This window comes from Olea europaea, unplaced genomic scaffold (assembly GCF_002742605.1).
Source record: "Olea europaea var. sylvestris unplaced genomic scaffold, O_europaea_v1 scaffold1509, whole genome shotgun sequence".
NCBI classification, from domain to species: Eukaryota; Viridiplantae; Streptophyta; class Magnoliopsida; order Lamiales; family Oleaceae; genus Olea; species Olea europaea.
This window is the reverse complement of record NW_019232668.1, coordinates 113,810-136,837: the sequence shown is the minus strand read 5'-3', so window position 1 is coordinate 136,837 and position 23,028 is coordinate 113,810. Positions and strand designations below refer to the sequence as shown.

At 36.3% G+C, this 23,028-nt stretch overlaps 1 protein-coding gene across 1 annotated transcript; it reads left to right on the top strand.

Annotated features, from left to right (window-relative positions):
* Positions 1-1,502: 1,502 nt before the first annotated feature.
* LOC111376484 lies at positions 1,503-4,706 on the top strand. The gene is made up of 6 exons (XM_022999443.1): positions 1,503-1,814; positions 2,073-2,408; positions 2,520-2,858; positions 3,084-3,616; positions 4,157-4,507; positions 4,556-4,706. The coding sequence occupies exons 1-6, from the start codon at positions 1,503-1,505 to the stop codon at positions 4,704-4,706; spliced, it is 2,022 nt and encodes a 673-aa protein (XP_022855211.1).
* Positions 4,707-23,028: the final 18,322 nt, after the last annotated feature.

Here is a 23,028-nt window from a genome sequence, read left to right as displayed (position 1 = left end):
ATAGTGAAACTGATGTAGGGATTTATCATTGGTGATTGAAATTGATATGACACATTTCGAGTTGATTGAGGGTATAAGACACTGGATATTTTTGAGTTCTGTGTTCATATTAGGTAAGATGTCTCTGACTAGGAGTGATCAAGATCACAAGTCTCGTCAAATCACATTAGCCTCAGATGACAGGCAACAATGCCATTACAATAATAGTCGCACTACATGTAAATGGTCGGATTTCACAAGGTCGATAAAAGTAAGACACAGTATAGGAATGTCAAACGGGCCGAGCGGCTCGTCGACTTGACCGCTCGGCTCGTCAAAACTCGACTCATGGACGGTTCGGGCTCGTCATGCGGCTCATGGGCACACGGCCCACTCACGAGCTCACGAGCCGCTCGTGAGCTCGGTTCGGCTCGACTCGACCCGCGAGCTCGTGGCTTGTGAGCTCACTAACTTGTGAGTCGAGTCGAGCTCGAGCTCGGCTCGTCTTCCACGAGCCATGAGCCCAAGCTGAGTTAGTGGGCTAAAGGGCTGAGTCGGTTCGGTTCGGCTCAGCCCATTGCCATCACTAACACAGTAGATGGGATGAGTAGTTTATTTTTGGAAAAAAAAACATGGGGGTCTGTAAATACCCTGAGAAATCATTCCTTGTACATAGGGAATTATTCTTACGATAATTCATAGAGCTGTTCTTTTAGAAACAGTGTACAAGATGCATTATAGAAGCAGTTGGAGTCCACATGAGGGCTGTATGTTGATAAGTGTTTTTCCTTTATTCCTCTGAGCTCTTCTAAAAAAACAAGGTCCGGTGTCAAGGATCGCAGCTTTACTTAGCCCTTTGACACTATCGCAGTCGCAGTTTGCCCAACTTTGACCGCACATTGTAAATATTACTTCAAGTTTGAGTTGTAATTTTCTTTTTATTGTAATAGTTATTTCAGTTGTAAAATAGCTCTGATATTGGTAAACTTTTAATATGATTTCTCGTCTTTTAAACGTCTACTCCCGTCACTTAGGTTTTTGTTCAGAATGCTATTATATGGGGTATTAGTCATTCAAAAATCTTTCAAGCTCACTGGTGTCCGCCCCCTGCATCAGCATTTGTAATTTTCTGCTTTCATCAATTGTAATGTTCAGTTTTCATCAATCAATGTTCAACTCACTTTCAATGTATTCAAATTCTCTATTGTAAGCTTTCTACAAAATTGCAATCAAATTTTTTTCGTCCCGACGCGATCGAGAAAAGGCGGAAGGTAGTCTAGCGGAGCAGACTACTGCCACACGGTATCCCTTTCTGTGCCAAGAAGAAAGGCACCTCGTCAAAGTTGGTATCAGAGCTGCGGCTCACGACCCTCGATAAGAAAGCTATGGATCCAATTACATCCCACACCACTGAAGTGGTAGAGCCTCAAAAGAAGGGTACTACGAAACAGCGCGTGGATGCGCTTGATGAGACAACTACTAGGTTGTGCTATGCTATGGAAGGTCTCGAGGAAAAAGTCGAGATGGCCGAATTTGAGATTCGTGGATTACACATCCAATTGGATGAAAGCCAAAGAGCTTGCACAGCAATGATTGAAACTGCTACAATCATTCCTGATCTGCAAGATGAAATGGAAGCGTTGAGAGCTCAATTGCGGGTACTCCAACGTCCGGTGGGCAATGGGCAAGCTCCCGTACCCGAGTATGCTCCTAGGCTCAGAATTCCTGAACCGTGTACCTACGGAGGGGCACGTGATGCAAAAGAAATCGAAAACTTCTTGTTTGATATGGAACAGTACTTTCTAGCAGCTTCGATCGAAGATGAAGTTAGAAAGGTAACCACAGCTACCATGTATCAGGGTAGAGATGCAAAACTATGGTGGCGAACCAAATATGCCGACATTCAGGCTCACGAGATTCGAATTGATTCTTGGGATCTCCTCAAGGAAGCGATCAGATCGCAGTTTTTCCCAAAAAATGTCGAGTATCAGGCTTGACGGGCACTTCGAGACCTAAAACACACGAGCTCTATCAGGGAGTATGTGAAATCCTTCTCAGGGCATATGCTGAATATTCGAGATATGTCGGAAAAGGATAAACTCTTCACCTTTATGGAAGGGTTGAAACCATGGACACGTACAGAATTTCAAAGACAGAAGGTTACTGATTTGAGCACGGCCATGGGAGCCGCTGAATGCTTGAGCGACTACCAAACAGATTCTAGAAAAGATCGACCTTCGGGGAGTAATCAAGCAATTGGAGGTGGTAACAGATCTTACAGACCCAGCTCGAACCCAAATGGGGGAGAGCATTACTCTCAGAATAGAGAAGGAGCCTATCAAAGCACCCGTGACTTTCAGGGAAACTATCCTAATAGCCGTCAAGGAAATTTCAACGGCAGTAACAGTAACAACTGGAACAAAGGAAAAGCAACAGAGGGCCGAACTGATGCCACTCCCAAATTGAAGTGCTTTTTATGTGAGGGACCTCATCGGGTGTCGGAGTGTCCTCAAAAGCGGTTGGTGAATGCATATTGTCAGTTAGCAAGTGACGGGTCAAGTTCAAAGCAAGAGATCCCGCAGGCTAATTGTCATAATGAGACTGACTCTGAAGAGGATGAGGAAGTAGTTGGGGCATTTTCACATCGGTGCAACACACTGTCGCATCGGGTTGCTAAAAAGGATGATCTCCCATTGAAAGAGGCAAAGATGGAAGAAGCGAAGGCTCGAATTTGTAGGGCCAAAGGCTTAATGTACATTGATGTAAAAGTCAATGGGAAGCCAATCAGGGCTATGGTGGATACTGGTGCTACCCACAACTACCTTGCATATACCGAAGTAGAGCGGCTCGGACTTGTTCTAGAAAAGGGTAGTGGAAAGGTCAAAGCAATCAACTCCGCTGCTCAACCAATAGCTGGAGTGGTGAAATCGGTGTTGATCAAAGCAGGTCCTTTCGAGGGAAGGACAAATTTATCTGCAGTTCAGATGGATGATTTCAAGCTTATTCTAGGATTGGAATTTTTTCGGGATACTAAGACAGCAGTGTTGCCATATTTTGATTCGTTAATGATGATGGGTAATAAGCCGTGTGTCATACCTACCCAGGTTGGGAGGATGGGCGAGAAGAGTATCTCGGCCATGCAATTTAGTAAGGGTTTCAAGAGAAATGAACCCTCTTTTTTGTGCACTCTTCGATTAGAGGAGATCGAAGAAGCAAATGGTCCTATTCCAAAACCCGTTAAAAGGCTTATTCAGGAATTTGAGAATATCATGCCGGAAGAATTACCAAAGAAATTACCACCAAGAAGGACGATTGATCATGAGATTGAACTTATTCCAGGAGCCAAACTTCTCGCCGGGGCACCATACCGTATGTCTCAGCCTGAGCTTGAAGAGCTTAGGAAGCAATTGGGGGAAATGTTGGAGAGTGGAATCATTGTGCCTGCGAAGTCGCCATACGAAGCTCCTGTATTGTTTCAGAAAAAGGCCGATGGTTCTCTTAGGATGTGCTGCGACTATCGAGCCTTAAACAAGATTATTGTAAAGAATAGCTATCCTATCCCACTGGTTGTGGATTGCTTCGATCGACTGAGTCGAGCGAAGTATTACACAAAAGTTGATCTTAGGTCCGGATACTGGCAAGTTCGGATCAAGGAGGGAGACGAAGCAAAAACTACGGTGGTAACCAGATATGGAGCCTTTGAATTTAAAGTGATGCCTTTTGGTTTGACAAACGCTCCGGCAACATTTTGTACTATGATGAATTAGGTACTTCACGGGTTCTTAGATGATTTTGTCGTGGTGTACTTGGATGACATAGTAATCTACAGTGAGACATTGGATGAACATGTCTACCATGTGAGGCAAGTTTTTAATCGGCTACGAGAGAATGAACTTTATGCTAAGCCATCTAAATGCTCATTTGCTCAGACATCTATCAGTTTATTGGGTCACATCATTGAACAAGGTAAAATTCGCATGGATTCGAAGAAGGTTATAGCCATCAAAGATTGGCAACCACCAAAAACCGTACATGATGTACGTTCATTTCTTGGGTTATGCAATTACTATCGAAGATTTGTGAAAGGCTACTCAGAAATTGCACTGCCACTTACTGAATTGACAAAGAAGGACAAGGATTGGGATTGGTCATCCCAATGCCAAGCTGTTTTTGAAAGGTTGAAAAAGTTCATGTGGACAAACCCGATTTTAGCCTTACCGGATATGGCTAAACCATTCGAAATTCATACAGATGCTTCAGATTTTGCCCTCGGTGGAGTCCTCATGCAAGAAGGACATCCAGTAGCATATGAGAGCCGGAAGTTAAACCAGACAGAACGTCGTTACTCGGCACATGAAAAGGAATTGTTAGCAGTTGTCCATTGTATTAAAGGATGGCGTCACTATCTGCTTGGGTCTCCATTTATTGTGAAGATAGATAACACTGTAGTTAGTCACTTCATGTCCCAACCAAAACTATCGAGCAAACAGGCTCGTTGCCAGAAATTCCTTTCAGAGTTCAATTTTATGTTAGAGTATCGTCCCGGCTCTAGTAATCATGTTGCTGATACTCTTAGTCGACGGACCGATTTAGCTGTCATCTGCTCTGTAGCTGCTCTTTCAGGGAGCGCAGTCTCCACGAACACTAGAGAACAAATTCGGGCACTTATGGAGAAGGACCCGACTACCCAATATTTGGTCGACCTTATCAAGCAGGGTAAAACTTGACAGTTCTGGCTCGATGGGGAACTAGTGAAGACAAAGGGAGACCGCCTATATGTTCCTAAGGGCGGAGATCTGAGGAAATCACTAATTACGGAATGCCATGACACAATTTGGGTAGGGCATCCCGGAGAGGAACACACTTGTGCACTACTACAACGTGCATACTACTGGCCTCAAATGCAGGACGACATTGCAACATATGTAAAAACTTGTCTTATTTGTCAGCAAGATAAGGCAGATTATCAGAAAAAGGCGGGCTTGCTGGAGCCCCTTTCCATCCCAACCCGGCTATTCGAAAGTGTATCGATGGACTACATTATTGGGTTGCCAAAAGTTGAGGATTTTAACACTATCATTGTCGTGGTGGACCGTCTATCAAAATATGCAACTTTCATTGCAGCGCCTAAGTATGTATCTGCAGAAAAGACAGCTCAACTATTCTTCAAACATATTGTCAAATACTGGGGGCTGCCTAAGGACATCGTCAGTGATCGAGATCCCCGTTTCACTAGCATATTTTGGACTGAGTTGTTCAAACTTCTTGGTTCAACTTTGAGCATGAGTTCTAGTTTTCACCCACAATCTGACGGATAGACGGAGCGCTTCAATTCTATGCTAGAAGAATATTTTCGGCACTTTATCTCTACTTCGCAGAAAAACTGGGTAAAACTTTTGGATGCGGCCCAAATTTACTTCAATGCCCAAAAGAGCTCTTCTACCAATAAGAGTCCTTTTGAGGTTGTTACTGGCCAGCAATCGCTACTCCCTCATACAGTGGATATTGAACTAATTACCAAGTCCCCTCAAGCAAAGAACTTTTCTCAAGAGTGGAAACGAAATATTGAAATTGCTCGAAGTTATCTTGAGAAAGCTCAAAAACGGTATAAAAAGGCTGCAGACCTAAAGCGTCGTTTCATTGAATTCAATGTTGGAGATCTGGTAATGGTTAAGCTTCCCGACAGAAATGTTTACAAACCAACAAGAGGGAAAGACTCAAGATTGTCGCCAAAATACATCGGACCATTACCCATCGTGAAGAGGATTGGAAGAGTTGCATACAGAGTTGAACTCCCTTCATGGTGTAAAATCCACAAGGTCCTTCATGTTAGTGTGTTGAAGCCATACTTTGTGGACAAGGAGGACGCATCTAAAAATGAGCCAAAGCGACCTATATTTGAACTGAAGAAAGCTGGAAAGAAGGTTGCTGAAGCTATTCTTGACCATCGAATCACTCGAGCTTCTAGAAAAGATCATCAGGAGTACTTGGTTAAATGGATGGGATGCAGCAACGAGGAGAATACTTGGGAAAGAGAAAAAGATCTCGGAGCCTTCAAATCATTAATTGAAGCATATCATGCATTGATAGCACCGAGGACGTTACCAAAACAAATGGGGGAGAATGTCAAGGACTGCAGCTTTACTTAGCCTCTTGACACTATCGCAGCCGCAGTTTGCCCAACTTCGACCGCACGTTGTAAATATTACTTCAAGTTTGAGTTGTAATTTTCTTTTCATTGTAATAGTTATTTCAGTTGTAAAATAGCTCTGATATTGGTAAACGTTTAGTATGATTCCTCGTCTTTTAAACGTTTACTCCCGTCACTTAGGTTTTTGTTCAGAATGCTATTATAAGGGGTATTAGTCATTCAAAAATCTTTCAAGCTCACTGGTGTCCACCCCCTGCACCAGCATTTGTAATTTTATGCTTTCATCAATTGTAATGTTCAGTTTTCATCAATCAATGTTCAATTCACTTTCAATGTATTCAAATTCTCTATTGTAAGCTTTCTACAAAATTGCAATCAAATTTTCTTTCGTCCCAACGCGATCGAGAAAAGGCGGAAGGTAGTTTAGCGGAGTAGACTACTGCCGCACGGTGTCCCTTTCTGTGCCAAGAAGAAAGGCACCCCGTGAAACCCGATGACGGGCCCTGTTTCAGATACATTCAGATCAGGGGCTGAGATACGCCCACCTCAGCCCCTATCAACAGGGCGTCTAGAATTTCTCTTTTTTGGGTTCATTTCACAAACGATCACTAAACTTAACCGAAAATCTCAAAACGGTCATTGAAGTTTAAAAATTGCAGCAACGGTCACTGAAGTTACATTTTCTTTCAGAAACGGTCACTGAAGGCCCATTATGCTTTTCATTCAAACTTGAAGGTCCAAAACACGTGAAAATCAAACCTTGAGGACCAAATCACTCTTTAGACAAATTTTTTCCTCCCTTTCCAGCTTTCTTCTTCGGCACCGACGAATTCAAAGCCAAAATCGACCACCCTACTGCCGGATAAACCACCGGACTTTTACACCACCAACACCTCCTCATCCCCCTTCACAATCCTATACCAACAATCAACCCATATCAAAAATCATGGCGAAATTCAGGTTCGAAAAACCATACACACGCACGGTTTTATCTCCAATTCTGGCCAATCCACCATCACCCATACCAAAACTCCATCATAGGCTATTAGTACTCCCCAAGAAGAACAGGTACATGGTCCCATACCATTACAAAACAATTTAAATCAAAATCTATCCCATACTAGTTCGAAGGCAGTGACCACAAATTTTTCTTCCAAATTTCAGGCGTCGATGTCAACAATTACGGTCGTCCACCACCACCATTACCTTCTACTCATCATGGCGAACAAGATGCACATATGGGTCCTCACCAATTTATCTCAAATTGGTCGGAATTGGAGGTAAAATCGTGGGTGGGGATGGTTTTTTTGAACATGAATTTCATGTGATTTTTGATGTGTTTTGGTTGATTGTTGGTATAAGATTGTGGAGGGGGATGAGGATGTGTTGGTGGTGTAAAACTCACGTGGTTTATCCGGTGGTATGATGGTCGACTTTGACAAATTCTGGCTCCGGCGAAATATGGAGAAGGTGGGAGGAATTTGGCTCTTTTTCTAAATTTCAGGGGCATATTTTGAGCAAATGAAATTAGATAAAATTTATACTTGTGGTCCTCAAGGATCCAATTCACGTGTTTTGGTCCATCAGTGACCATTAGTGAAAGCACGCGTAAGTTCAGTGACCGTTGCTACAAGTTTTAAACCTCAGTGACCGTTTTGAGATTTTAAACCTCAGTGACCGTTTTGAGATTTTTAGTTAAGTTCAGTGACCGTTTGTAAAATTAACCCATTCTTTTTTAAAATCCACATCAGCTTCTATAATACATTCTGTACATTGCTTATGTACAAACTGCACAACTCTAACTCATATTTGGTCAATTAGTTTAAGTTTTTGGAATTAGGCTTCATGAAAAGGATGGCAAGTTGGGCTTTGTATCATCATCGGCATATATGTTTCATGTTTGTTCAATTCAGTATTTGCTATAGGATACTATATTAATTAATTGAATGTTTGTTCGGTATACATACATACATATAAAATTTAACAAACTCTCAAATGTAGGTGAGATTTATTTTCTTAATCAAATGGGTGATTTTTTTGGCTTTGATACAAGAAATAGAAATAATAAAATGAACTAATAATTAATTTCATGGATGATTTAATTGAGTTTGTTAGTCCTTGTTTGGTAGGAATTAAAATCAGATTTTTAGTAGATTTTTATAAAAATTGATGGAATGTGTAATTGAAAAATTGTGGATCTTATGAAATATATGGTTAAAATTAATTGTTAATTTTGACTAAAATTAAAATCTGAATTTTAATTTCTACAAAACTGGCTATATATATACGACATTGATCTCCTAAGCACCGGTATTTAGCTTATATTAAGCACCAGTACTTAGGAACCATTCCTATACACACACACGTGTCATCTTTATGATATATATTATCTTATTCTTAATAGGTCCCTGCAAAACAAAACTCCCATTAGAGATTTCGATCTTGAAGGGTAGAAAGTATAATTTGGCATATGATAGTAGCTTCGTGAGAGCATCGGCTAGCTAGTTGCTTGAGGAGATGCAAGACACTGGAAATGGACAATTAGTGATATGATTCCATATAAAGTGACAATCAATGATGATATGATTCATTTGCGAGTGAAAGATTGTATTAACAGTGCGATATGTAGCACCGATTGTTACATAGGTTTTTTGGACAGTAAGAAAGCTGAATTTGTTATTCATTTAATAGATTACAAATTCAAAGGACCTTAGCTGAACTTGAGGCAAGTGTTACATTTTTAGCTTCAATAGAGGAGTGAACAATAGTTTATTATTATTATTTATCATTTATTTATTTTTTATTTTTTTTGAGTTTCAAGAAATTGGGAAGTTACTAAGGTTGACAATATATACATAGGTGTAGGAGCAATGATTGCAATTCCCAGCCCAATCAACATTAGTCAAGGTTGTGAATCGAGGGTGTAGACAATATAAATGAAAGATTCTTCAAATGACATGCAATATATTTCACAGGGTCGAATCATGAATTAGGAAGGTTTACTACCCACAAAAGAGATATTTGGACAACTTAGGGATAGATACTGAAGGGCACTAAGAATTTTGATGATTAGTGGGGGTTCGGGAAGGGAGATCTATCATGAAGAATGAGAGATTGAGTGCTTGACATAGGAGTATAGAATTCTTTTTGCCTGTCATGTTTGTGCATGAAGGGGCTAAGGATGTATTTGTGCTGAGTAAGAGCACCCAGTTGGAGATGGGAGGTTGCATGGCTATATAGAAGTCTTGATGGTCACATATGAAGGAATAACCTGTAGCAACGATTGGTGGAACCATCATTCTTGTAGAAAAAAAAAATGGATCATCAAAAGAGGCTTGTAACTGAGAGGAAGTGGCAAGTGGAATAGGTGGTATTGGCAAAACATCGATGCTGGAGAAGAATTTAGAGTCATCGAGCAAGATTAAGAATACATGGAGATATAACAAGTGGTATATTGAGGATTATAAGAGGATTGATTTACTGATAGAGAAGAAGCCATCACAAATATGATTGACGTTATAGAGAGTTTCATGGTCAGTTAGTTTGTTATATAAATCTTCAAATGGAATAGAGGTATCGTGAGTTCAAATAGCAGCGACAACCTCTCTATAGGCCGATTCAAATGCAGTACATAAGAAGATCGACAACACCAGGAGGCGATGCGCATGGTTAGATCATTAGCTAAGTTTTTATTTTGAGGAGGAAGTCGGACGACTGATTAAGTACTTCAAGTGATATAGGAAGCAGTTTTTAGTGGAAAAATTCATTAAAAAGCATTACCACTAGAGCTCGTAAACTATGAAAGAGCTTAACTTCTACCAGTGTTCTAAAAAACTTGCCTAGATGCGTGACTAGGCCGAAATGTCATGTCTTGGCAATGAGTGCAAAATTACAGTTGACTGCTTAATCCTTTCTTAGAAGCATTTTATTTGACTCTCAATAAGATTTAAACTATGGTGCTATCTACACTATGTAATCACGATTTTGATACTTATCATTTTGTTAACAACTTTGAAAATATGTATGAAGTCCCTATAAATTTATTAAATATGACTCGTCTAGTTAAAAATTGAAATCATGAAAATAGTCTAGTTTTGTATTTGGAAAACTTGAAAATTGTATAATTGACTAATTATAGGAATTATTAAGTACATATAGAAGTTTATATATGTATTATTTTAATTTTAAATAATTTTTAAAATGATTAAATTTTAAATAATATTGAAAATAAGAAAATACTTTTTTACGCATACACTTGTCAAGTTTAAAGCTTAACCTTCAAGCTTAGCCACACTTTTTAGAATACTACCTCCTACCGTAGATGAATAGCTACTATCAGCAAGAAAGAGATTAAACCCTTTTCCTATGGATTGCTTGAATGGACAGATTTATTAAGATAAATGCGACCTTAGCATTGCATCTATCCATTGGGCAAATTGACACCCATTTCCCGAAATACTTTGCATGATCCTATTCCTAACTATAAGTGAAATTCTCTATACAACCTAAGACTAATGAACGCTAAAATAAGACTTGGGGATTGCTTTTCCTTTGCTACGCTTCCAACTATTGCCCACTATACAGGGACGGAGCCAGGAACTTAAGTTATGGGTAGGGGTGTCAAAAAGGTTCGACGGCTTTGGGCGGCCCGAGGCCCGGCTCGAAAAAAGCCTAAGCCGGCCCGGCTCGTGGCTTGGAGCAACCGAGCCGAGCCGAGCCCCATTTTGGGGACACGGGCCGAGCCTAAGCCGGCCCGTGAGCTTTTATTGAAATAAAAAAATAAAAAAAAAGAGGCAACAAGGTAGAATTCTGCCTGCCTTTTTAAAGACAGCAAGTTTACTACCTTTAAAAAAACTTACTGCCTTTAAAAAGGCAATTTTAAAGGGTAGGAAAAAAAATCGAGCCTGCCTGGCTCGGCTCCGAAAAGCAGGAGCCGAATCGAAATTTTTTGGCCGAGCAAAAGCTCGACTCAGGCTCGTAAAAAAGCTTGACCATTTTAACTGGCTCGGCTTGGCTTGTTGACATTCCTAGTTATTTTGGGGGGGGGGGGGCAAAAATTTAGAAATTTATTGTACAACATACGTAGTACTTACATAGTTTGTTACCAACAACGTGAATGGATAATTAGATAAATTGTTAAGTTTTTTTTGATACTTTAAAACCAAACTAATCAAATGCTTGTAAACAAATTTGAACAAAAAATTCATTAAAAACTAAAAGTTTGCAACAATCAAAAATCATAAATATAATGTATAAAACCATAAGCATAACATAATTAAAAAATCACCAAACACATTACACAGCAAAAAATTATAACGTCAGAATATGTTATAAATTTATAATTTAACCGTCAAAGTTTAAGAAACTCAATGAATAAAAAAAGAAGAAGTTATTTTGATAAAAGTAGTAAAAAAAGGATGCAATTACTAACCAATAATTGAAGAAAATGAGTTGCTAGCTGAAAATGTGGTTCAGAGTAAGTAGTTGCTAGTCGAACTAAAACTCTTCTTCATAGGTACTTCCTTATTTGTGGTCGACGGCTCTCCGGTGAGATGGTAGCTAGGAAAAATAATAGATAGATTAGGCATTAGGGTTATAATGTTATTCAAAGATTTGATAATTTTTGTTTTTCAAATTTTGCAACTGAGTGACAGGAATGGTAAAAGGAATGAAGAGGATATTTGTTGTGTAATTGGGTAATGGGCTATTGAATACTAAAACAAATCTTTGGGCCAAGTATAAAATAATAAACTGATGTTACAAATTGTGGTGGGTTAGTTAATGGTTAGTGAGCTAATGGACTAAAATTAGAATATGGGAAAATTTTATAAGTGAGATATTAAGTATGACATATTTCAAAATTAAGAAAACAAATTTCAAATTTTAAAAATCAGATTTTTATTAAATTTTATTTAAGATTTAATTAATTAATTAATTAATTATATTTAGATCACATATATAGTACAATTTGGTCACAAATTAACAATTTAATTAGTCACTAATTATTTTTGGTCAGAAATCAAAAGTTTTATGTTACAAATTATTTTACGATCACAATTCAAAAATCTTGTAGGACACAATTTGATCATCGATCACAAATCAAAAAATTAATTAGTCATAGATTAATTTTTAGTCACAACTTATTTTTCGATCACAAATAAATTTTTTTATAAGTCACCTATTATTTTTCAGTCATGAATAAAAAATTATAAGTCACAGATCACAAATATTATAGGTCACAACTTATTAGACAGTCACAAATTATTAATTTTTTAGGTCACACATTATTTTTTGTCACAATTTATTTTTTTATTGGTCATATATTGTTTATTGGTCACAGATTAACCAATTCATTGGTCACAATCAACCAAATAATCTGTGATCATATTATTTAGGCCATGTATTAATAATTGGTCATAAATCACTGTACCAACCACAATCACCCGCACCACCACCACATTACTAGCACCGCCAACATCCCCACTATCGCAACCAACATCACAACCACTCCGTCGAAACATTGCCAAAAAATTAGATTCAAAATTATAATAGCCACAGCCATAGCCACGACCATACCAACGCTGCCGCTGCCACCGCCACCGCCACCGCCACAACCATCGCTACCTCATCTTACCATCACGACCGCCGTCGCCCCACGACTATCACCTGTACAAACCATTTCCTCTATATCCATCTCCACCACACTACCACCACCATCTCCCAACAAAAAATCCCCAAACAACTGCCGCCAACACGACTCCACAAATCCACATCAGACCAACCACCAAACTTTCACAAATCCACAATACCGCAACCACAAATTAACCATGCCGCTGCAACCTTCACAAGTCCACCACACCACAATCACTAGGTTGGTGCGATGATACTGCATCCATAGCAGACCAACCTCCAAACCTTCACAAATCCACCACAACCACAAATCCACGAAATCCATAACACCACAACCATAAATTCACCATGCCGTCACGCCACCCATCACACCACAACCACTACCACAGGGTGGTGCGACAATGAAGCAGACACAAAAAAATCCCTAAAAACAACTATGCCCTTTGTAAAGATGACTTCAACAAGAAGAAGTAGACGGACTAGCAGCAGAAGCAACCTGTGATGACGAATCAGTGTCATCACATGATGGTCTTATCGCCGGAGAAAAGATGGAGAAGGGGATGAGAGGGAGTGAACTGGGGAGTGATTCAGTGATAGAGAGAGAGATAGAGAGAGAGTTTAGGGCTACTGGGGGTGGGTTGTGGATTTTTTTAAAAATCTTATTATTTTTATTATTAATATTTAAAAAATATATTATTATCTGATTTTTGAATTATAAAACTTGAAATCTTAACTTTGAATTAGGGATTTGAAAACTAGGGATAACTGTAATTTCCACTAATTTCCACTTAAAATATTTCAACATTTTTTTGGGACTTTTACTGGACATGAGCTTGGACATTGCTGGGCTATAGCCCAGTATTGCCCTCCCTTCAATCCGTCTTTGCCACTATATTAGTAAAGTTTAAAAGTAACAGCTAGCTTTACTGACTTTAGTAAAGATGAGTAGCGAGATATATGTTGATTTCCTATTATCTTGTGTAACTCATGTTGACTTATGCTTCTTAATGAGGAGCAAAATAAGAATTGCAAAAAACCATTGTAGTTGGATGAGAGACAGTCAATATATGGGATTGGGAGCGTTTAGCTAAGATATGATCAAGATAGGTCCAAAGTGTCATATCTTGTGGTGGTAGAAGAGATAAAACGAATGATATCTTGAATTAGTACAGAGAAGGTATCATGAAGAATTAATTAGTCTTAGTGCATCCAAGATATATAAGTGGAAAGGATTGGGAGATGTGATGATATCAATGATGAAAATCTTTGATGACCAATGGCTCGGTCTATTGAGATAGCCAAGGAGGTTTAAAAATAGAAAAGAGACGTAAAGTTGACATTCCCAGAGAAAAGTTTGCAGATGTAAGACGGAAGCGAATATGTATGGCAACAATGATATGAATAAGGAAGGATATCTGATTGTTCGTTGTTTGAGCTTAAACCGTTTAAAATTATTAAACTCAAACAAACAATCTAGTGTATCAAACGCTTAAAGCATTCGAATTCCAAGATTAATATTTGCAAGCGAGTTACTATTTTGTTGTTGGAAATTTACTTAATTATGCATAATGAAAAATAAATTAATTTTAATTTTCACCAAAAGACTGCTTTCTATTTTTAGATAGAAATTGTGAAGTTATACTTTTATTGAATTCTGCAAACATTTTGCTTATCTTGAACATGAAAAATTACGATTTGCAATCCACGGCTATTCAATTGTCCAGCCTCCAATGAAAATCCAAAAAGGGAGCAAGAATGTGAGAATTAATATTTCCCCTTTTTTCATATTAGAAAGATAATAATTATGTTGTATTATTTATTTCTCAAATCCTAACAACTTATTAATAAAAATTTAAGAGACTTGACCTGTCTTTTAAACTTAACCCAGTCCAATGTTTAATTAATCTAATTAATTAAATTTAGTCTATAAATTAATTAACTTATTAATTAACTCGGGCTCGGTAACAAGCAACCCAATTAATTAATTGTCCAACTTTTGTCAATTAATAAATTACATTTTTCTAGTTCTCCTATTGTGTGTGACACATTAGATTCCCGATCATGATGCTTAACAATATGAATTATATTCATATAATCAAAATCGATAAATTAAAATACGCCCTTTAAATTTATCATTAATTTACATCTTTCGTCCCAAATTGACATCTAATAATATTCTAGGGTAATATATGTGATGGAAAATGTCATGTGGTATGACAAAATCAAACTTATTTGTTTATCGTGAAATTATAATCTTTTTGTCAATATGATTTTATCAATTAGAGATATGAAGTGTGTTAATCTTGTTTATCGATAACATCTTTCATTTCATTACTAAGTCAATATAAGACAAAAACTCTTTTCAATTTATGAGTACACATTGTTAATGATTTCATTATCAATTTAATTGAACGAAATATAAATCATAATCTTTTACTAACTAAGAGTGATAAATCCTATGTTGATCAATCGTAACCTTCATATGATTCTTAACATACCCGAATGATACATATTTGCGACTCTTGGTAGATCAACATCCAATATCACCAAAATATGACCGTCCTCATAAAAGGCACTAGATGACCTCAAGTTGAAAGACCAATTTCACTACAAGATTTTAGAGATTAACCACCGACACTCAAATAGTTATCCATATGGAATATTTCCAGCGGATCTCCAATTTTTGTTTTATAACAAAATATTCACGTGTTCATTTTAGTATCACTACATTTCAGCTTGTGCAGCTTGTAAGATCGGCTACTTACTTTACAAGTAAGTCTATTCATAATAACGATATTCGTATCTCATTATTACTTACGATCATGGATGATTTAAAATTCAGTTATATGTTATTTGTGTTACAACTCCTTGTAATTAACAAATTATTAAAAGTTGAATATACGGATTCTATTATTTAATTCACTAGAATAGCAATGATATATCTTCCATAAATGAAATGCATCAATTATGTATTAGAAATGTTTATGCCTGAAATCAATTGGACCTAGGGCATAATAATTACAAATTTCTACTTGCACTAGATCCAACCACTTATGTATCTTATACCTTATGAGCCTACATGATAATTATGTTTATGTTGCAACAACTCTTTATTAGTGATCTGCAATATTGTAACTTCTGAGAATTCATTTTTTCTTTACATTATTTTTTTGTACAATATCTCTAATAAGATGATATCGCCTTAACTCAAATTTGGATCATTAATGAGACTTTAGCTCCTTTGCTTGCGTGATGACTCCATTGTTATTATAAAACAGAGGTATATAATCAACAACGTTAGGAATTGTTTCAAGTTCATTAATGAACTTCTTGATCCAGACACAACTCTTTGCTGCTTTTGAAGGCTTTTTCTATTGAATCAATGGTTGTTTCATATTTAGAACCTTTCCAATTAACCGCTCATTTATTAAAAGTATACATATATTCATATCGAGACTTATTATTTTCTAGTCTCACTAAAAGCTAGCATCGGTGTATCCATAAACTCTTGTCTATTTCTCTCCATATAAAATCTTTCATATATAAAAAGATTTTATATATGTAGATTGGGATAAGTCAAACAATCTTTTAAATTTATTTTTTACATTAAGTTACTTCTCCCATATCTTTCATAGCGAAATTCTTTGACAACCATAATTTTAACGTGCCATCTCATTGAGTCAACACTTGACTTTATATATTTAATTACTAGGTTTATCATCCTCGATTAGTAATGTTTAATTATTAATCATGGATTTATACCTTTTAGGAGATTGAATGATCCTACAAGATTTACATGAAGTTGACATATCCTTAGGAATCTCCATTTCCTAATCAAAAGTATGTCCATCAGTTGGTTTAGGATTTGACTCAGTTTCATCTACTTGGTCAACCATATCTGTGAATTCTTGAATTCCTTCAATATCTATTGTGCTCTAACTATTTTCTCTAAGAGTGAACTCACAAAAGTGTTTATTTCTTTGAATCCACTAGAAATCACCAAAGATCATTGTACAAGAATCAATTCTCAAAGATTTAATAGATTTCACCCTAAGACTACTATTTTATCTCAAGATCTTTCTCAAATCGATTACGACAAGTAATAAATGGTTACTGCTAGTAAAAAACAGACTAGTAACCATTACAAATACTTCATAACAGATCTCACCAAGAAAATCCAAGAGAACGAAGTATTATAGACAAAACTCAGAAGGTTTTTTATAGAGAAGAAAAATGAGAGCAAAGAGAAAACCCTAGAAAATGATCTAAACAACCAAGCCAATCAAAGTATCTAGACTATAAGGATTCAGCAATTAATTTTCATCCAAGGGCCACCAATCAACCACATGGCATTATCTTAGCCATTGATCTAAAACGAATTTAAAGTTGCATTTCAAAAATGCGAGAATGCACATATGTGGGAGGCAATCGGGTGTTGTCAATTTTATTTTCGCAAGTATACGAATCATAGCAAGTAGTAAAGTGGACCTAAGAGTCCAAATATCGTTCACACGAGGACTACTATTTAATAACTGGTTCAATTATTCCTAACTTCAATTTGATAGAAAACAAACAATGAATTAGATGTTGTGAAGTTTGATAGAATCTATTTGAAAATACGTGGATGCACACAAATGATGGTTTAGAGATTAAATAATGAACAAATATTAGGGTGGAATAATCTCACCTATTGATCACCTTTACATCTTAAATCAAGATTCATATCTCATGTAATGTTCGATCGAATTCTCCTATTGTATTCAATTTACCCTTCTCGAGTTCTCATTGAACGTATCTAACTAATTAAATTCAATATCTCTATACAAATTCAACTTAGTTAAACGAGTTTTTCATCCTAGGAATTCAATTATGACTACAATAATTAGTATAGACATCTCTACTCATTATACCAATTTACCGAATTTGAATACATGGTCTAAATCCTAAACATATATCTCTATTCGTAAAGGATCCACGAAATCATCAAATCATTGATCAGGTAATTTAATGCATTCAATTCATAGTAAATTCAATACATGGAAAATAAAGACCATGAATCTTAAATAAAATATGTAAAGGGTCCAAAATTGGTTACATTATTCGCCCTAACAAGATTTATCTCTTCATGATAGAGGACGAAAAACAAATAAAGATAGTGGAGTCCATCACTGAGTTTTCAACTCAAATGTGGGGGAGTGCATAAATCTTGCACCAAATTCTTCTTCTCGTTCCAAATCTTAATTTTCAACCCTTGAATTATTGTTTTTCTATGTTGAGTATTTCCTTTGATTCTCCAATTATGTTCTTTTGCCTCTCAATGTGTGAATCCCCTCCAACAGTGTGAGAAATTTGCATTTATAGGTGTCCCCTCATGTGTGTGGAAAGTAGGGTTTTTATGAATTTCAAAACGGGCCAAAAATGCGTCCCAGAGGCACTAAAGTGGCGCTGCTGCGCCACGGCTCTGTTTTGGCGGCACCGCAACTGTGGTGCCACCTTTCGGGTAGACAGCATATCGTTCAGTGTTTTTATCATAACTTTTTCTCTCGATATTTGATTGAGGAAATTTAAGTTGCGTTGAAAGGATAACGCAAAAGGCTACAACTTTTCTTCAGACGTCATTCTCCAATTTGATCATCTTATATGTCAAAAATGGGTCTCAATGTGAGGCTGAAATTCTAGAGCATTACTTTTCGGTTGTAAATTGATTTGTCATATTTTGACTAAATTTGATCCCTTTGACATATTTCTTCATCCAATTGACTCCTAACACTCTTGGATCTTCATCATGAGATTCGACACAACTTTTGAATAGTTACACTTTAGTCCCCGAACTTTGGATCTCTTATAATTTGGCATTTTTCTTCAATTTTGTCGGCTTTTGCTTATTTTCTTCAATTTCTTGTACCCTCATTGAATTTTACCTATTCAACACCAAATGCAATAATTTAGAACATAATTCATTCGAGAAACAACTAAATATCATCGTTTTAAAGTCTTGAATAAGTGTAAAAAATACACTTATCAAATACCCCCAAAGTTAAACATTTGTTTGTCCTTAAACAAAACTATTATCTAAATAATTACAAACATACAAACATGCAAAAGATAATGGTTGGAGAATCAGGCTTTTTATCTCTAGATTCGAAATTTTGATGTTTATTTCATAAGCATGCTTCAAGTCACAATACCAAACCAATATGCACTCTTCCAGTTCAACACCAACGTGTGTGTGTGTGAAGAATTAAGTAATCAACCATGATTACACAAGTTGTTTCGATTCTCGACCCTCTGTGGTCAAATATATCCTACATTTCTCGTGTAATTCATACACCCTCAAACTTACACTTTTTCACTCATTCATAGTGTATAACCTATGGTTAAATATTTCCTTACTATCATCACCCTCTCGAGTTCAGGTGGACATTACTAGTTGCAAGTCAACACTTTAGTGGACAGGGATTCTCCAATTATTTGATTGGTTTGATTGCCACGACTCAACTAGCTAATTGTCCTTCATTGAAAGTCAAATTCCCTCAAATAAATGTTAGGGCTTAACCAAGTTATTTAGTACTTTTCCTCTTTTCATGCACTTGCTGTTTCTTTTTTTTTCTCTCACTTTTCACCTTTTTTTTTTTGGCATTCGCTCCATTAAGCTTTCCAGATAACTCCTGTAGTAGGTTTTAGGTCGATAACTCTCAAATCAAATGATTTTAGGGCACTAGATTTTAAACACCCTTACAGGCTTACTGACCTGAGTCAAAGTGGCTTTGAAGAGAACCAATTTTTGTTTCAAGTGCAGCTTCATCTTTGATTGCCTTCTACATTACCCCTATGACGAGTTTTAGGCCGGTGACTCCCACGTCATACGACTTTAGGACACTGGATTTTAAGATACCCTTATATGCTTAATTACTCGAGTCATGAAGACTTGAAAGAGAAGGTTTTTTTTTTTTTTTAATTCAAATGTATATGTCTTGATTAGTTCAATGCTCTTTTCACACACTTATTCAAACAAATCGACCTCCAACTTAAAACTTTCACCTAGTGTTAGTCTAAAACAATCTACACATAAGTTCTCACACATGGAATCCAAATTCACATCTGTATCTTCCTACAACTGTAAAGTCATCTCCAAACTATGCTAACTTTGGTCCAAGGATAAATAACTAACTATGGTTTAGGTAAAACATCTATGTCCAATTAAATCAACTTATCTAATAAATGAATCAACTCGTTTCATTATAGTGTCAGACCTAATTCTAATGCACGTAAAATATCAAGTTTTGCAAGGTTAAGTTTCAATCAATCTAGCATGCATCCTATCCACAGTTCATAAATCAACACCAAATCTCAAAGTAAAACGTAATTGTAAGGTAAACTATCCAACTCACACAAAATTTAGGTAGGCAATTAATAATACACCCTCAAACTTAAACTAACATTGTCCTCAATGTGAAATTTAAAAGAAAATGAGGAAAACTTCCTTGATATGTCTTGCCTATGATGTTGTCGTGCTTTGGTGTTGAATTTGATCGACTCTTCTTCTTCATTCTCCCCCCAAACTTGAGATTTATCTCGTGTTCTCCTTGTCAATGTTGGTTTGAATGTTTAGCGACGTCATGTCCCTAAAAAATCAAATTTATAATATTAGATACCTGGGACAAGGTTTACTTAGCTAAAACATCTAATAACCAACTTAGTTACTCAATGACCTATGGGTAAACGAGATATCGATGATGACTCCTAAATAGACTAAACTATCCTATAAATTGATAATAAAATAAATAAATAAAAGAAAGCTTGGGTTGCCTCCTAAAAAGTACTTAATTTAAAGTCTTTAGCTAGGCTTTTGCACAAGTACTTCATGGCACTTTGATTATGGCTTTGGAGCTCCTGCTTAGCTTGCTTAATTTGATTTTGTTCCATATCTGTTATGTCCTCCAAATCGTACATTTTCCTTTTGAATACGGTATGACCTACCTAAACTGCTCGATTCGAATTCAATAAAAAATACTTAGATCTTCTCATCGTCTTTAATCACAAATTCAATGAAGTTCGATGTTTGCACGCTAATCCCATCTTCATTGAATGCAACTAATTCATTTGGCTCCTTCTCGATAAATTCCTTCATTTCTACATGTTTTGCATCTTTAGTCGTTAGTTCCTCGGGTTGAATAGAATCCTTCGTCGGCATGTTATTTGGCTCGTCTAGAATTATTTGATCTTTAATCTTTTTACTTTTTGCATGATAATGTCTTCTATAATTATTTCACTATAATCAAAATATTCTTCATATGAATAATCGAAGATATGTTCTTTCACTTCCACTAGAGTTGCCAAATACGAGCAATTTTTAGTATAATGAAATGCACAACAGTATTCACATGTCGGTCTAATCTCTTGATAAATAATTGATTCGATGTTTAATCCCTTCGACCATTTATCCTTATCAAATTTGATAGGTTGATCATATCCCCACCTTTTAAGTTCTTGTCTGAATAGGAATTTTCCAAAGAGCACGCTACCTTCATTTAAGATGGAATCAATCATTGTGAATTTTTTACATCTTGCTTCTTTTCATTCATTGTCAATGGAGCAAAGAAAAACAAGTAGATCAATTGAAAAGAGAGAAAAAAAAATCAAACAACGGTAAGAAATAACTAAACCAATATTAAAGAAAAATAGTCCCGGCAATGGTACCAAAAACTTGTTATCAATTTTATTTCTGCAAGTGTACGAATCATAACAAGTAGTAAAATGGACCTAAGAGTCAAGATATCGTTCCCACGAGGATTACTATTTAATAATTGGTTCAATTATTCCTAACTTTAATTTGATAGAAAACAAACAATGAATTAGATGTTGTGATTTTTTATAGAATTTATTTGAAAATATGTGGATGCACACAAATGGTGGTTTAGATATTAAATAATGAACAAATATTATGGCAGAATAATCTCATATATTGATCACATTTATATCTTAAATCAAGATTCATATCTAATGTAGTGTTCGGTCGAATTCTTCTATTGTATTCAATTTACACCTCTCAAGTTCTCATTAAGCCTATCTAACTAATTAAATTCCATATCTTTATGCAAATTCAACTTAGTTAAACGAGTTTTTCATCCTAGGAATTGAATTATGACCGCAATAATTAGTATATGTATCTCTACTCATTATACCAATTTACCGAATTTTAATACATGGTATAAATTCTAAACTTATATCTCTATTCGTAAAGGATTCACGAAATCATCAAATCATTGATCAGGTAATTTAATGCATTCAATTCATAGTAAAATCAACACATGAAAAATAAAGACCAAGAATCTTAACTAAAATATGTAAAGGGTTCCAAATTGGTTACACTATTCGCCCTAACAAGATTTAGGTATTAATGATAGACGATGAAAAACAAATAAAATAGTGGAGTCCATCACCGGGTTTTCAATTTAGATGTGGAGGAGTGCATGAATCTTGCACTAAGTTCTTCTTCTCGTTCCAAATCTTAATTTTCAACTCTTGAATTGTTGTTTTTCTCTATTGAATATTTCCTTTGATTCTCCAATTATGTTCTCCTGCCTCAATGTGTGAATTCCCTCCAAAAGTATGAGAAATTTGTATTTATAGGTGCCCCCTCGTGTGTGTGGAAAGTATGATTTTTATGGATTTCAAAACGGGCTAAAAATGCACCCTAGACGTAAACAAGTGGTGCCTCGGCACCTTGAAGCGGTGCTGTGGCACGACAGTGGTACTGTCGCACCCTGATTGTAGCACCGCGACTTTGGTGCTATCTTTCAGGCAGACAGCATGTCGTTTAGTATTTTTATCATAACTTTCTCTTCCGATATCCGATTGAGGCGATTTAAGTTAAAGGGCTACAACTTTGCTTCCAACGTCATTCTCCAATTTGATTGTCTGCTATGTCAAAAATGGGTTTCAGTGTGAGGCTGAAATTTCAGAGCATAACTTTTCGGTTGGAAATTGATTTGTGATAATATTTTGCCTAAATATGATCCCTTTGACATATTTCTTCATCCAATTGACTCCTAACACTCTTGGATCTTCATCATGAGATTCAACACAACTTTTGAATAGTTACACTTTAGTCCCCGAACTTTGGATCTCTTACAATTTGGCATTTTTCTCCAATTTTTTTGGCTTTTGCTTATCTTCTTCAATTTCTTGTACCGTCATTGAATTTTACCTATTCAATACCAAATGCAATAGTTTAGACCATAATTCATTCAAGAAGCAACTAAATA